The 11,161-nt window shown below is 41.8% G+C and overlaps 1 protein-coding gene across 2 annotated transcripts in view; it reads right to left on the reverse strand.

The window, feature by feature from the left end:
- Nucleotides 1-2,134: 2,134 nt before the first annotated feature.
- LOC107731479 (N-acetylmuramoyl-L-alanine amidase-like) overlaps nt 2,135-11,161 on the reverse strand; it is an 11,044-nt gene continuing 2,017 nt past the window's right edge. Inside the window, exons 1-6 of one of the 2 annotated variants that reach the window (XM_016542572.1) lie at nt 9,591-9,684; nt 8,556-9,065; nt 5,488-5,787; nt 2,752-2,962; nt 2,376-2,670; nt 2,135-2,249 (exon numbers count right to left, since the gene is read on the reverse strand). In XM_016542572.1, the coding sequence (XP_016398058.1) occupies nt 2,235-2,249; nt 2,376-2,670; nt 2,752-2,962; nt 5,488-5,787; nt 8,556-9,065; nt 9,591-9,645 (1,386 nt within the window). In that variant the 5' untranslated portion in view covers nt 9,646-9,684 and the 3' untranslated portion in view covers nt 2,135-2,234. Of the gene's footprint in view, nt 2,250-2,375; nt 2,671-2,751; nt 2,963-5,487; nt 5,788-8,555; nt 9,066-9,590; nt 9,685-11,161 lie in introns of those variants that run through there. The other variant, XM_016542571.1, reaches the window with a different exon arrangement.

Genomic DNA, 11,161 nt, shown 5'->3' on the forward strand with positions numbered 1-11,161 from the left:
CAAATCCTCGGTTTGTACTTCTAATTCGTGACGGGCGTTTTGTTTTGTTCTTTCTCCGCATTTGTCACTAATCACGCAACGCCGACATGCTACGTCATCTGCCGGAACTGCTTCAGTGTATGACAGTCAGCGGAAGTGAGAGAAAAGTGTTTATTACGTATTACCTTTATTCACCCCCCGGAGCCGTCTGATAGAGCTTGGAATAGTCAGGACAATTTTTTATATAACTCCGACTGGATTCGTCTGAAAGAAAGGATGCCTCGAGGGTGAGTAAAACACAAGCTAATTTTCATTTTTGGGTGAACTAACCCTTTAAGAAAATCAAACTATCGGTACCGGCAGATATCATTCTGAATGAATCGGCTATTGGTGCATCTCTAGTAAAGTAGAGTGGCGATGTGTCTGATCAAAATAATGTACTTGAACATTAGCATTTTGTAAAGGTACTTTCGAGCGGTTAAAGGCAAATTCGATTTTGCCAATTGACGTTCACAAAGAGCTTGATTGACAGACGATCTGACCAATCAGAAAGCGGATATTATGTGCTGTCGCAGCTATCCGCCATCTTCACGACAGCTACGGCCGGTCTCCATAGAAATCCATGTTAAAATGGGGTAAAAAACTTTTTCAATATAACTAAATATAAATATGCGCAGAGGGTTAAGCTGTGCTGTTGTTGGCTGCCACAGTAACGGCAATAAGCTAAGGAATTTCTTTAAAGTACTTGTTTTGCGTACCAGAAAACCTGTCATGTCTGGCACTGAATGCATGGCTTGCAGTGCTTAAGTTAAAATACTGAGTGTGAAATAATAAAATGTTAAAACGTATGCTCTTATCATTCTGTGGACAAAATTCCGTGACCTTCGCCCCGAATGGGAGCTGTATATGCACATGTGCGCTCATCTGGTTTCAATGCTAACCTTGTGTCGCTTCATGTCATCTTCCCACTCATTAAACTATGACAGGTCCTTTACTGCAAAAAGATGTTCATAGCGACACTGTAAAGTGATGAAACTACGGCACCATGTGCTTTATTAAACCATTTTCATAGGTTTCACATTATATTGTTGGCTCGGAATATATGTGAATGCGAATGCCAAGTAGCCGCAGCTGTATCCTTTCTAGCCTTAACCACAAATCAGACAGGAGAGTAGATTAACTTCGGTGGACTTAAACTTGAAAAACGGTGTGTTCCGCAGTTGAAATAAAATACTTTCTGATGTATATTTATGTTAATTTCATGTTTTACGTCAGAGTTGGGGTAACTTGGACTCGGACCCGGACTGCAATTGTGAATTAACTTGGACTTGGATGGACTCGGACTCATACTTGGATGTTTTGGACACAGAACTTTTTCAGTTAAAATTTTTTGTTTTAATTTTTTATATATATATAAAAAAAAAAAAAAGTAACAACATAAAATTAATATAAAAAGACATTAACAAACATCTCCCACTTAAACTAAATTGATTAAAAACTAAGACTCTACAAGGTGGACTCGGACCCAACTCTGCACATAAATATGAAAATACGATCGGTTCACGTATTTGAATTGTGGCAATACAGTGATCTGTCACCACACATTGAAGAGCCACAAAACGGTATTTATTGTTTGAATTTCTTTCAAATTGACAAAATTTGAAAGCTGAGAGTCCTGAGAGTAACATGCTCTGTATTGTCTGTCTGCACGTTGTCAGTTTCCTCTTTGCTCTGCGATGTATTTTTCACTGCGTGAAAACATGATGTGTACTGTGAGAGTGGCATTGTTTGTCGGGGATAGCAACAGTAACTAAGGAGGGCGGGTCTTTGCGAACGGTCAATTGGCCTTGATTAATGACTACTTGACTAGATTAATTTGTATTGTACTGTGTAATAAATAATAACAATAGATATGATTTTCAAAAGGAATTTATTATGCTTTTATTATGACAGATACATGTAATCGATGTATTTTTCACTGCGTGAAAACATGATGTGTACTGTGAGAGTGGCATTGTTTGTCGGGGATAGCAACAGTAACTAAGGAGGGCGGGTCTTTGCGAACGGTCAATTGGCCTTGATTAATGACTACTTGACTAGATTAATTTGTATTGTACTGTGTAATAAATAATAACAATAGATATGATTTTCAAAAGGAATTTATTATGCTTTTATTATGACAGATACATGTAATACATGTACTGATTTCCAGAGACACAATTAGCTGATTGAGTTAATTGTTGATGCCACAGTCCTCAAGGCAAATAACTCTGTAGAGAAAAGCAGAGAAACACACACAGACACAGTTAAGGTCTGAACTGTTAATTCAATACATTCTGCAAGTCAGAAACAAGTAAGTATAATAAATCCCGTGAATCATTTGTTTATCTTTTTACCTGGTAACGCTCCCATGTCTGGATTTCACGGTAGAAGGCGTTTCCTGGGCAGTCAGTGGAAGTAGCTTGCCTGTGTCCATATAAGGAGTAAGATGAAGACAATCGACCACCGTTCACAGCACAGCTTGTGAAGTCGTACCTCACCATGTCCATCGCACTCTTGATGGGGAGGGTGGAGGTATAATCTCCAATAAAGCTGACACCATAGCCTTTAGAGTTGTACCCATAAGTGTGGGCACCCACCCAATTCCAGCCACGGCCTTCATACAGGTTTCCATCAGAACCTGCAACAAAACTACAGGGGGACGAATAATGATAATTATAAGAAATTAAACTGCATAATGGGCTTTATGGTCCAAATTGGGGCTTTCCTAACCTGTATCCAATGTCAGACCATCCATTGGTTTGCTGGTGGTAGTGCTGCATGGAGCGCATGTCACTGGCACATTGATCAAAGGTGGTGCAAGGCTTGGAGGGTTGATATGTGTGGTGGATGAAAAGGTAAGGCACAGGGAGAGACAGATAGGAGGGAGAACCAATGAAAGCTGCAGCTCCCCATTGAGACCTTGTAATGATGTTGGGACAGACTTGAGAGGGAAAAACGCAATGTGAGAACCCAATATTACCACTACTTGGTAGTGCTTAAATGATATTACTTAACAGTAAAATAATATAAAATGTCTGTTAAATATAGCAAAAAATTAAAGGTGCAGTATGTAATATTGAAAGCTAGCAGTTGAAATGGGTACTGAAGTCCAAATTCAATATGTTGGAGAGAATTGTTTCTCCCTTCCCCTCCTTCTCAGACTCATCTGGGTTACCAGATTGAGGACACGCAACAGGAACAAGCGCAACTGACAATGGAAGGTGATAAATTAACTAGTCTCTGATTAATTAACTCATTAGTTCCTTGATTGGTCTTATGTATATATACAGTGGTGTGAAAAATTGTTGGCCCCCTTCCTGATTTCTTATTTTTTTGCATGCTTGTCACACTTTAATGTTTCAGATCATCAAACAAATTTAAATATTAGTCAAAGATAACACAAGTAAACACAACATGCAGTTTTTAAATGAAGGTTTTTATTATTAAGGGAAAACAAAATCCAAAACTACATGGCCCTGTGTGAAAAAGTGTTTGCCCCCTAAACCTAATAACTGGTTGGGCCACCCTTAGCAGCAACAACTGCAATCAAGCATTTGCGATAACTTGCAATGAGTCTATATATATACACTCCTTGTGTTGATGAGTTCCATTGTCCTGTCTACGTCTATGTTAAGGTGTTTTCCTGAGTGAGTTCCAACAGCCCCACTCCAAATCCAGAGCCCAGCCAGTCACCTTACCCATGCTGCATGGAGCTAATGCCTGAGCCCACTGCAGACACAGAGACAGACCATGTGTTCCATTCGGAAGGGCTCATCCCTTAATCCCTTCGAAGCTCTCACTCCGGACAGTAAACCCTTTGAAGGGATTAGGGCATAGGGATGAGCCCTGCCGAATGGAACGTAGGGTGTGACACCAAACAACTTCCCTGTGCAAAGGATCATGGGGCCCTGAAGTGTTCATCAGTTGTACCCTTCAAAATCCTTCTTTCCGAAGGGCCATTTCAAGTGGCCAGTTTTATGCACTTTGGTTTGGAACGACCCTTCAATATGGTGGCCATGTTTGTTTTCACTCTAAAGTGTGATATATCCTGTTTGGAACGCACCGAGAGTCTGCAACGATGATAGTGCCAGAACGAATAACTGAGCTGACCATCACCCTGACCTGACCAGGTGCGTGAGCCGGCAACATCCCCAATGGAGTACTTGTTGAGTACGAGGGCATGGAGGGAAGCCCTGCCCACACTTCAGCCACTGAGGGTGCGCTGCAGCTGACCTCTGCAACAGTAACTGATATTCTGGAAGTGTTTGATCCCGTTTTCCCCGTTTCCATTGGCTCCCCCCCCCCAGCCCTGAAGTCGCCTAAGTCTCCTGCATCTTCTGAGCCCAGCTCAGAATCTCCTGTGTTCCAGACCAGCCTCCCACTCCCACCACCTCCTCCAGATTCTGTCGGTTCCTTGGTCTTGCCTCTGCTGGTTCCTGACAGTCCCTCAGCTAATCCTCAGTCAGCTCCATCTGGGTGCTCTGATTCGCTTTGGGCCTTCCAATCTCCAGCTCTGCCTTGGCATGAGGATCCCCTTTCTCCGCCTTCATCCACTGAGCCCCTGACTCCACCTTGGCCTTCCACCCTTCGGCTCCACCTTGGCTTCATGTGCCCTTGTCTCCACCATGGCATGAGGTTCCCTCATCCCTCTGTCTCTGCCTTGGTCAGTCGTCGGCCTGCCTCTGCCACGGGATTCCACTGTGGTCTTCTGTGTCCCCGCCTCGGTCGTTTGAGCCACCAGCTCCACTGTGGCCCTCCTGGCCTGCGGTGTCACCCTGGCTCCATGTCTCCTCGGCCTCTGGTCATAGAGCAGATTGATGCAGAGGCTTTTAGGAGGGGTAGAATCTGCAATCTCTGATCAAACGCATTTGCTGTCTTTCATGGCTACAATATGCTATTTTCCAACAGCTGGCAACCCAGGGTGTCGAAATACTACTGTGTAAATTGCCAGCTGGCAGAATCCCACAAACCAAAACAAAAGCATTCCAACACAGAATGTGCATTTCAAAGTAGAATGGCTGCTCCATTTTTTTTTTCCAGAGAAACAAGTATGTGAACTTAGCATGTTTCTTAAAAATCTGCAAACATATTATGGTATGTTTATGCTTTAGTACAGCCAAAAAATACATACAGCACCTTTAAGTCAGCTTAAAATATACAATTAAAAACAAAACAAATTGTAAAATAAAAAATAGTTATATTAAGTCAGAAATTTTTTTTATTTCAATATATAATTAAAACATTTACCTACAGTATGTAAATAAATCAGTCTGTATGTTAACATTGGTCCTTAGTAAACTGATTTACTTGGTAGTTTAAAATGATAAAACAGAGTCAGCTTAGAATTTCATAAAAAAAGAATGAAAAAGTTATACTAAGGAAATCTATTCATATAAAAAATACTATATATATTTTTTTTTAATTATCAGTATAAAATGGTTAACATAAATAAATATGTTTAATTACCAGCATACACATGGACAAACTGGTCAAACCCTTCGTTCATAACGTCATCCAGCCTCTTCCTCTCAGACTCGTTTAAGTTGCGGCGAACTGTTAGAGCCTGGACCATCTGGCTTTTCAGCAAAGAGAAGCTGACGAGCTTTTTGAAGTTCATCCTTCGTTTCTGACTGATCAGACGGGGCGATGCGTCCAACCCTGCGGCGTCAGGCTGCTGGCTGTAGTAACTCTTCAGCAGGTCACTCAGTGATCGCTCACGATGGTTAGACGTGGAAATTTCTGACCCGAGAATGAACCCGTCTATACCTCCGATTATTAGAGTGTCTGTGGCCAAGGAGGGCAAATCAGAGAGAGTGTAGACCTTTGGGGAAGAAATGCTATCCCAGAACCCTTTAGTGCCAAAAGGAACAGTGGTTTGCTCATTGTGGACGTGATGTAGAAATGAGGCGACCAGGTTGTGGGTCAAGGTTAAAGGGTAAAGGCCTTGGACGGTGGACTGCAGCCCAGCCTCAAGTCCGAGGAGCATTGGGGCCAACGCCACATTTGAACCATCTAACGTGAGAACCACACCTTTCTCCTTACCAGACTCTGACAGGCTGTGATTAATGACCTCTCTTACATAGGAAGTGACTGATGGATTTGCCACAAGGTCATGTGCATCACTGAGGTCACCGAGGTATCGCTTGATGAGCTCGGTTTCAAAGCCAGCAGCCTTACGTAGACCTTTCACCACATCGAGCATCTGAAGACCTGGATTCACAGCTTCAGTGCTCTCCACAGCTCTGATGAAGTCCTTCATGTGCTTTGTGGTGGTGGCTGATGGAAAATGAAAGGGAAAAACAGAAAACAAGAAAATTTTCCTTCCTTAACCACAGTTCTTAAAGCAGTAATATCATGAGGAATCAACTATCAAGAGCTCATTGTTGTACTGTGACTTTCAGACCCCAAAACATCCTCCCCAATCCAAAAAAATACCACACGCATTTACCGAAACCAAGCAATAAAATTAACACTTTGACACAAGTTAAAACTGTATCGTGATACTGACATTATGGAAATTAATATATTATACATACACAAAAATAAACTTTTTTTGATTTTATGTCAATGAATGTAAATTGTTCCCTTTCAAGGGAACTTCGAACTGCGTCCTCTAGGGGTCGCTATGGGGAACGCCTCGTCGTGACCCGTGTCTGAAGCATACATTGAAAAAACACCAACAACACGTTGGCCGGCGACAGCCCATAACGTCACTACCGGTGCGACTATAGTATAAACAGAACATGTCATTCTCTTCTTCGTCTTCAATGACTGTTTTGTTTGAAGCGTGCATTTCCGTGGTAAGAGCGATCTATATTCCTATCGTTATGGCGAGCACTAGCAAAGCGTTTAGAGGGTGTGTGCATCCGCGTCGTTGTTATTTGACACCTGATGACACACACAATCTCTGCGTTGTTTGTTTGGGCAAAGAGCACGCACGCGATGTCTCCGAGGGGGCAATCGGCGTGCACTGCGAGCGTTTTTTCCAAGGAAAAAAGCTCCGCTCTCGTTTGTCTCCCTTTTCGAGGAAAGAGGGGCAGCCATCTGCCCCCCACGGTTCAGGCCCCGCCGCTGCTGAGGCACGGATAGAGTGATTGGACACCTGGAAACCATCAAGACCGTATACACAACACCTGTGCAAACGAAAGAAATTGAGACAACAGCTGAAATGAAAGACAGAACAGAGACAAAGTCCAGCGAAGCAAGTAGCACACCACAGTCAGATAATAAGTCAGTCCCCGACCGCCATTCGATACCGAGGATTCAGGATATGTTGGATGCTCTGGGTGGGAGCTCATGGTTCTCGGTCTTAGACCAGGGTAAAGCGTACCACCAGGGTTATCTGGATGAGGAGAGCTGGCTTCTCACAGCGTTCATCACACCCTGGGGGCTCTACGAATGGGTGCTTATACCCTTTGGCTTGAGTTCGGCACCTGCAGAGTTTCAGAGGAGCATGGAGTACTGTTTCGCTGACCTGAGAGACACGATTTGCCTCCCGTACCTTGATGACAAGCTGGTACACAGTCACAGCTTTGAGGAGCACTTGGAGCATATCCGTGTTATCCTTCAGCACTATAAGGAACATGGTCTGAAGTTGACCCCAAAGAAATGTAAGCTGTTTAAATCGAGTGTGAGGTTTCTTGGCAAGTTGGTGACAGGAGAGGGTTACACAATGGACCCTGCAGAGATGGCTCCAGTGATGGCTCTCAAGGAGAAGACACCTGCCACCATTGGTGAGGTACACCAGATGCTCGAGTTCCTCTCCTCTTACAGACCCTTCATCCCCAACTTCTCCCATTTGGCCCACCCGCTTTATAACCTACTCACCGCCCCAAACCCCGAAAATCACACTCTAGACCCGACCGTGAACAGGCCCAGTAAAACAGGAAAGAAAAATAATGGTCACTTACCATTACAGACACCCATACAGTGGACCAGGTCTCACCAGGAAGTGTTGAATCAGCTTGTAGAGGTACTCACAAAGCCCCCTGTCCTTGGATATGCTGACTTCACCCAGCCATTTGTATTACATTGTGATGCATCCCAAGTTGGTCTGGGTGCGGTGTTATACCAGAGACAGCAGGGGAAGATGAGAGTGCAACAGGACACAGATGGGTGGCGAAGTTGGCTGATTATAACTTCACAATCATGTACCGCCCAGGCAAAAACAACTCAGATGCAGATGGATTGTCACGGATGCCATTGGATATTGAGGACTACATGCATAGCTGTACAGCTGAGGCCAGTCAAGATGTAATCAGTCCATCTATGGAGAGGGTCGTTGCGGAAAGGAGGAATCCTTGCCGGGGCATGGGGTTGATCCAGGTCAGTGCTTTGAGCCTGGTGTAAGACGCGCACTGAGTAGTGCTTGGTTCACAATTACTAAGTTACTATGTGACCACAACTTTGGTGCAGCGGTAACTACGTGGGATTGCTTGGACCAGAAATCAGAAGACAAGTGTCGACTCACTAGAGCAAAAGGTAAGCAAAAGGTATAATAGTATTACCTATTGAATGAATGAACCCGTCTATACCTCCGATTATTAGAGTGTCTGTGGCCAAGGAGGGCAAATCAGAGAGAGTGTAGACCTTTGGGGATGAAATGCTATCCCAGAACCCTTTAGTGCCAAAAGGAACAGTGGTTTGCTCTTTGTGGACGTGATGTAGAAATGAGGCGACCAGGTTGTGGGTCAAGGTTAAAGGGTAAAGGCCTTGGACGGTGGACTGCAGCCCAGCCTCCAGTCCGAGGAGCATTGGGGCCAACGCCACATTTGAACCATCTAACGTGAGAACCACACCTTTCTCCTTACCAGACTCTGACAGGCTGTGATTAATGACCTCTCTTACATAGGAAGTGACTGATGGATTTGCCACAAGGTCATGTGCATCACTGAGGTCACCGAGGTATCGCTTGATGAGCTCGGTTTCAAAGCCAGCAGCCTTACGTAGACCTTTCACCACATTGAGCATCTGAAGACCTGGATTCACAGCTTCAATGCTCTCCACAGCTCTGATGAAGTCCTTCATGTGCTTTGTGGTGGTGGCTGATGGAAAACGAGAGGGAAAAGCACAGAAAACAAGAAAATTGTAATTTTTACTCAACCACACACATTAAAGGAGTCATTTATGAGTATATAAAAAAAATAATACATTTATAGAAACCAAGCAGTAAAATCGACCCATGAGAATCCCAAATCTCACATATCTAGTAAATTAATTTAAGACAATCATAAATTTCACCGACGTCAATCATAAAATATTGCAGGTTCTTACATTTTGCCATTAATGTCAAAGCAGAGTTACACAAAGAGTCACATAAATTACTTTTATTATACTTTCATGGTACTTTATTGGCTATTTTTTGACCCTATTGAAAAAAAGAGTGCTGACATTTTTCAAAGTGTCATTCATGGCCAATGAAAGTGTTTGAAATGACACTAAGGGTGAAGAAATTACATAACTGTAACTTTTGAGTGAACAAAGCATTGGTGACATATTTAGTGCTTGTACACATAAATGAACCTGCAATTATTCAGCGTAGTGACTAGAAAACTGAATATTTGACTTACCTTCAGCAGCAAACACCACAAGCAAAGAAAGAAGCAGACGCAAATGCCAATCCATGAGGACAGAACTTGAGAGCACTGAAGAGTCTCTGTTCACTCAGTCCAGTTATGCATCTACCCTGCACCTCATCCGCCTTATAAATACATGCTAACACTTATGTAAGCACATGCTGATAAACTAGTGTGTTCCATGATATAAAGATTTAGCTTTGAGAAAGTAACAGATGCTTTCAATCTGTCTCAAATAAACCTGCAGTTGAATAAACCACCCATGATACTGATGAATATGTCAAGAATCTTCAATACTTACATCACAATAAAGTCTATTGTATTGTAAAAGTGTAAGTAAATGATGGTATAGGGGAGTAGTACACTTCATTTGAATTATACATAACACTTTACAATAAGGTCCCATTAGTTAACATCAGTTAATGCACTAACCAACATTAACAGTGAGCAATACATTTGTTACAGTATTTATTAAACTTTGTTAAGGTTTATTAACAAAAAACACTTGTTGATTGTTAGAATAAATTAGCTCAGATCCATTAGACTTGATTTTAATAATGTATTAGTAAATGTTAACATTAACAAGATTAAGAAAATATTTTTCATTGTTATGTTAACTTATGTAGTTAACTAAAATTAACAAATGTATATTGCAAAGCATTACTGATTTATGTTTATATTTATACTACAACACACATTTCAAACCTTTCTTAGAGAAAGTGTTTTCTTATTGCTAATAATCTTTCAGATATACTAAATTACAGCAAAAAGAAAAAAAAAAAAACAGTATTAGTTCTTCATGTGAATAAGTGGAAACTGTTGATAGATAAAGCTTCTATTTTTTCCTTACCCTATATCAGAAAAGCCTTTGATATGCTTCATCACAAGGTAATTTACCTTGCGATATGGTTTATCACAAGATAAACAACATAACCAGTTCACAAAAATAGAAAAGTGGTTAGGATTTTCAATGACAGTCTGTAAAGTTTAAACTTTAAATCATAGTTTACTTACTGATGAATCAAGACAATACTAAAATAGCAGGTCCAAAAATTCAGATTGTGGCTGTTTCATTTCAAATATCGAAGTACAGAATCATGGGTATTTCTGATTATGTAACGGTGTAAAAAACAACAACAACACTGTAAAAAATCCGTGTAAATTTACAGCGTATTTACAGCGTAAATTTACAGTACTGAACTGTTTTCTAAAATTACGGTTTTACCGTAAATGCACACGTGATCGGTGGGGGAGGGGAACCAAAGGCTAGCTTGGTACAAGTGATTGACGCCGACGCATCGAGGAGCATCGGGTTCAGTGAAAGTTTTATATGCATGGATTTCATCTCAAGTTGAAGCTCATTTACAGGTAAGCAGATCAGAGTCTGAAATAAGTTTATTTGATATATTTATTTTTTATGTGGGCACAATCTTTTAATTTGCCTTTGACAGATTGTTGCCAACCCTGAGGTTTAAGACGGTGAATTAGCGTTAAGTTAAGTGTGTGTGTGTGTGCGTGTGTGTAAGAAAGAGAGAGAGCGATTCTTGCAGCTAATTGCATGTTTT

Source organism: Sinocyclocheilus rhinocerous, unplaced genomic scaffold, assembly GCF_001515625.1.
Source record: "Sinocyclocheilus rhinocerous isolate Xijiao unplaced genomic scaffold, SAMN03320098_v1.1 scaffold1871, whole genome shotgun sequence".
In the NCBI taxonomy this organism is placed as follows: domain Eukaryota; kingdom Metazoa; phylum Chordata; class Actinopteri; order Cypriniformes; family Cyprinidae; genus Sinocyclocheilus; species Sinocyclocheilus rhinocerous.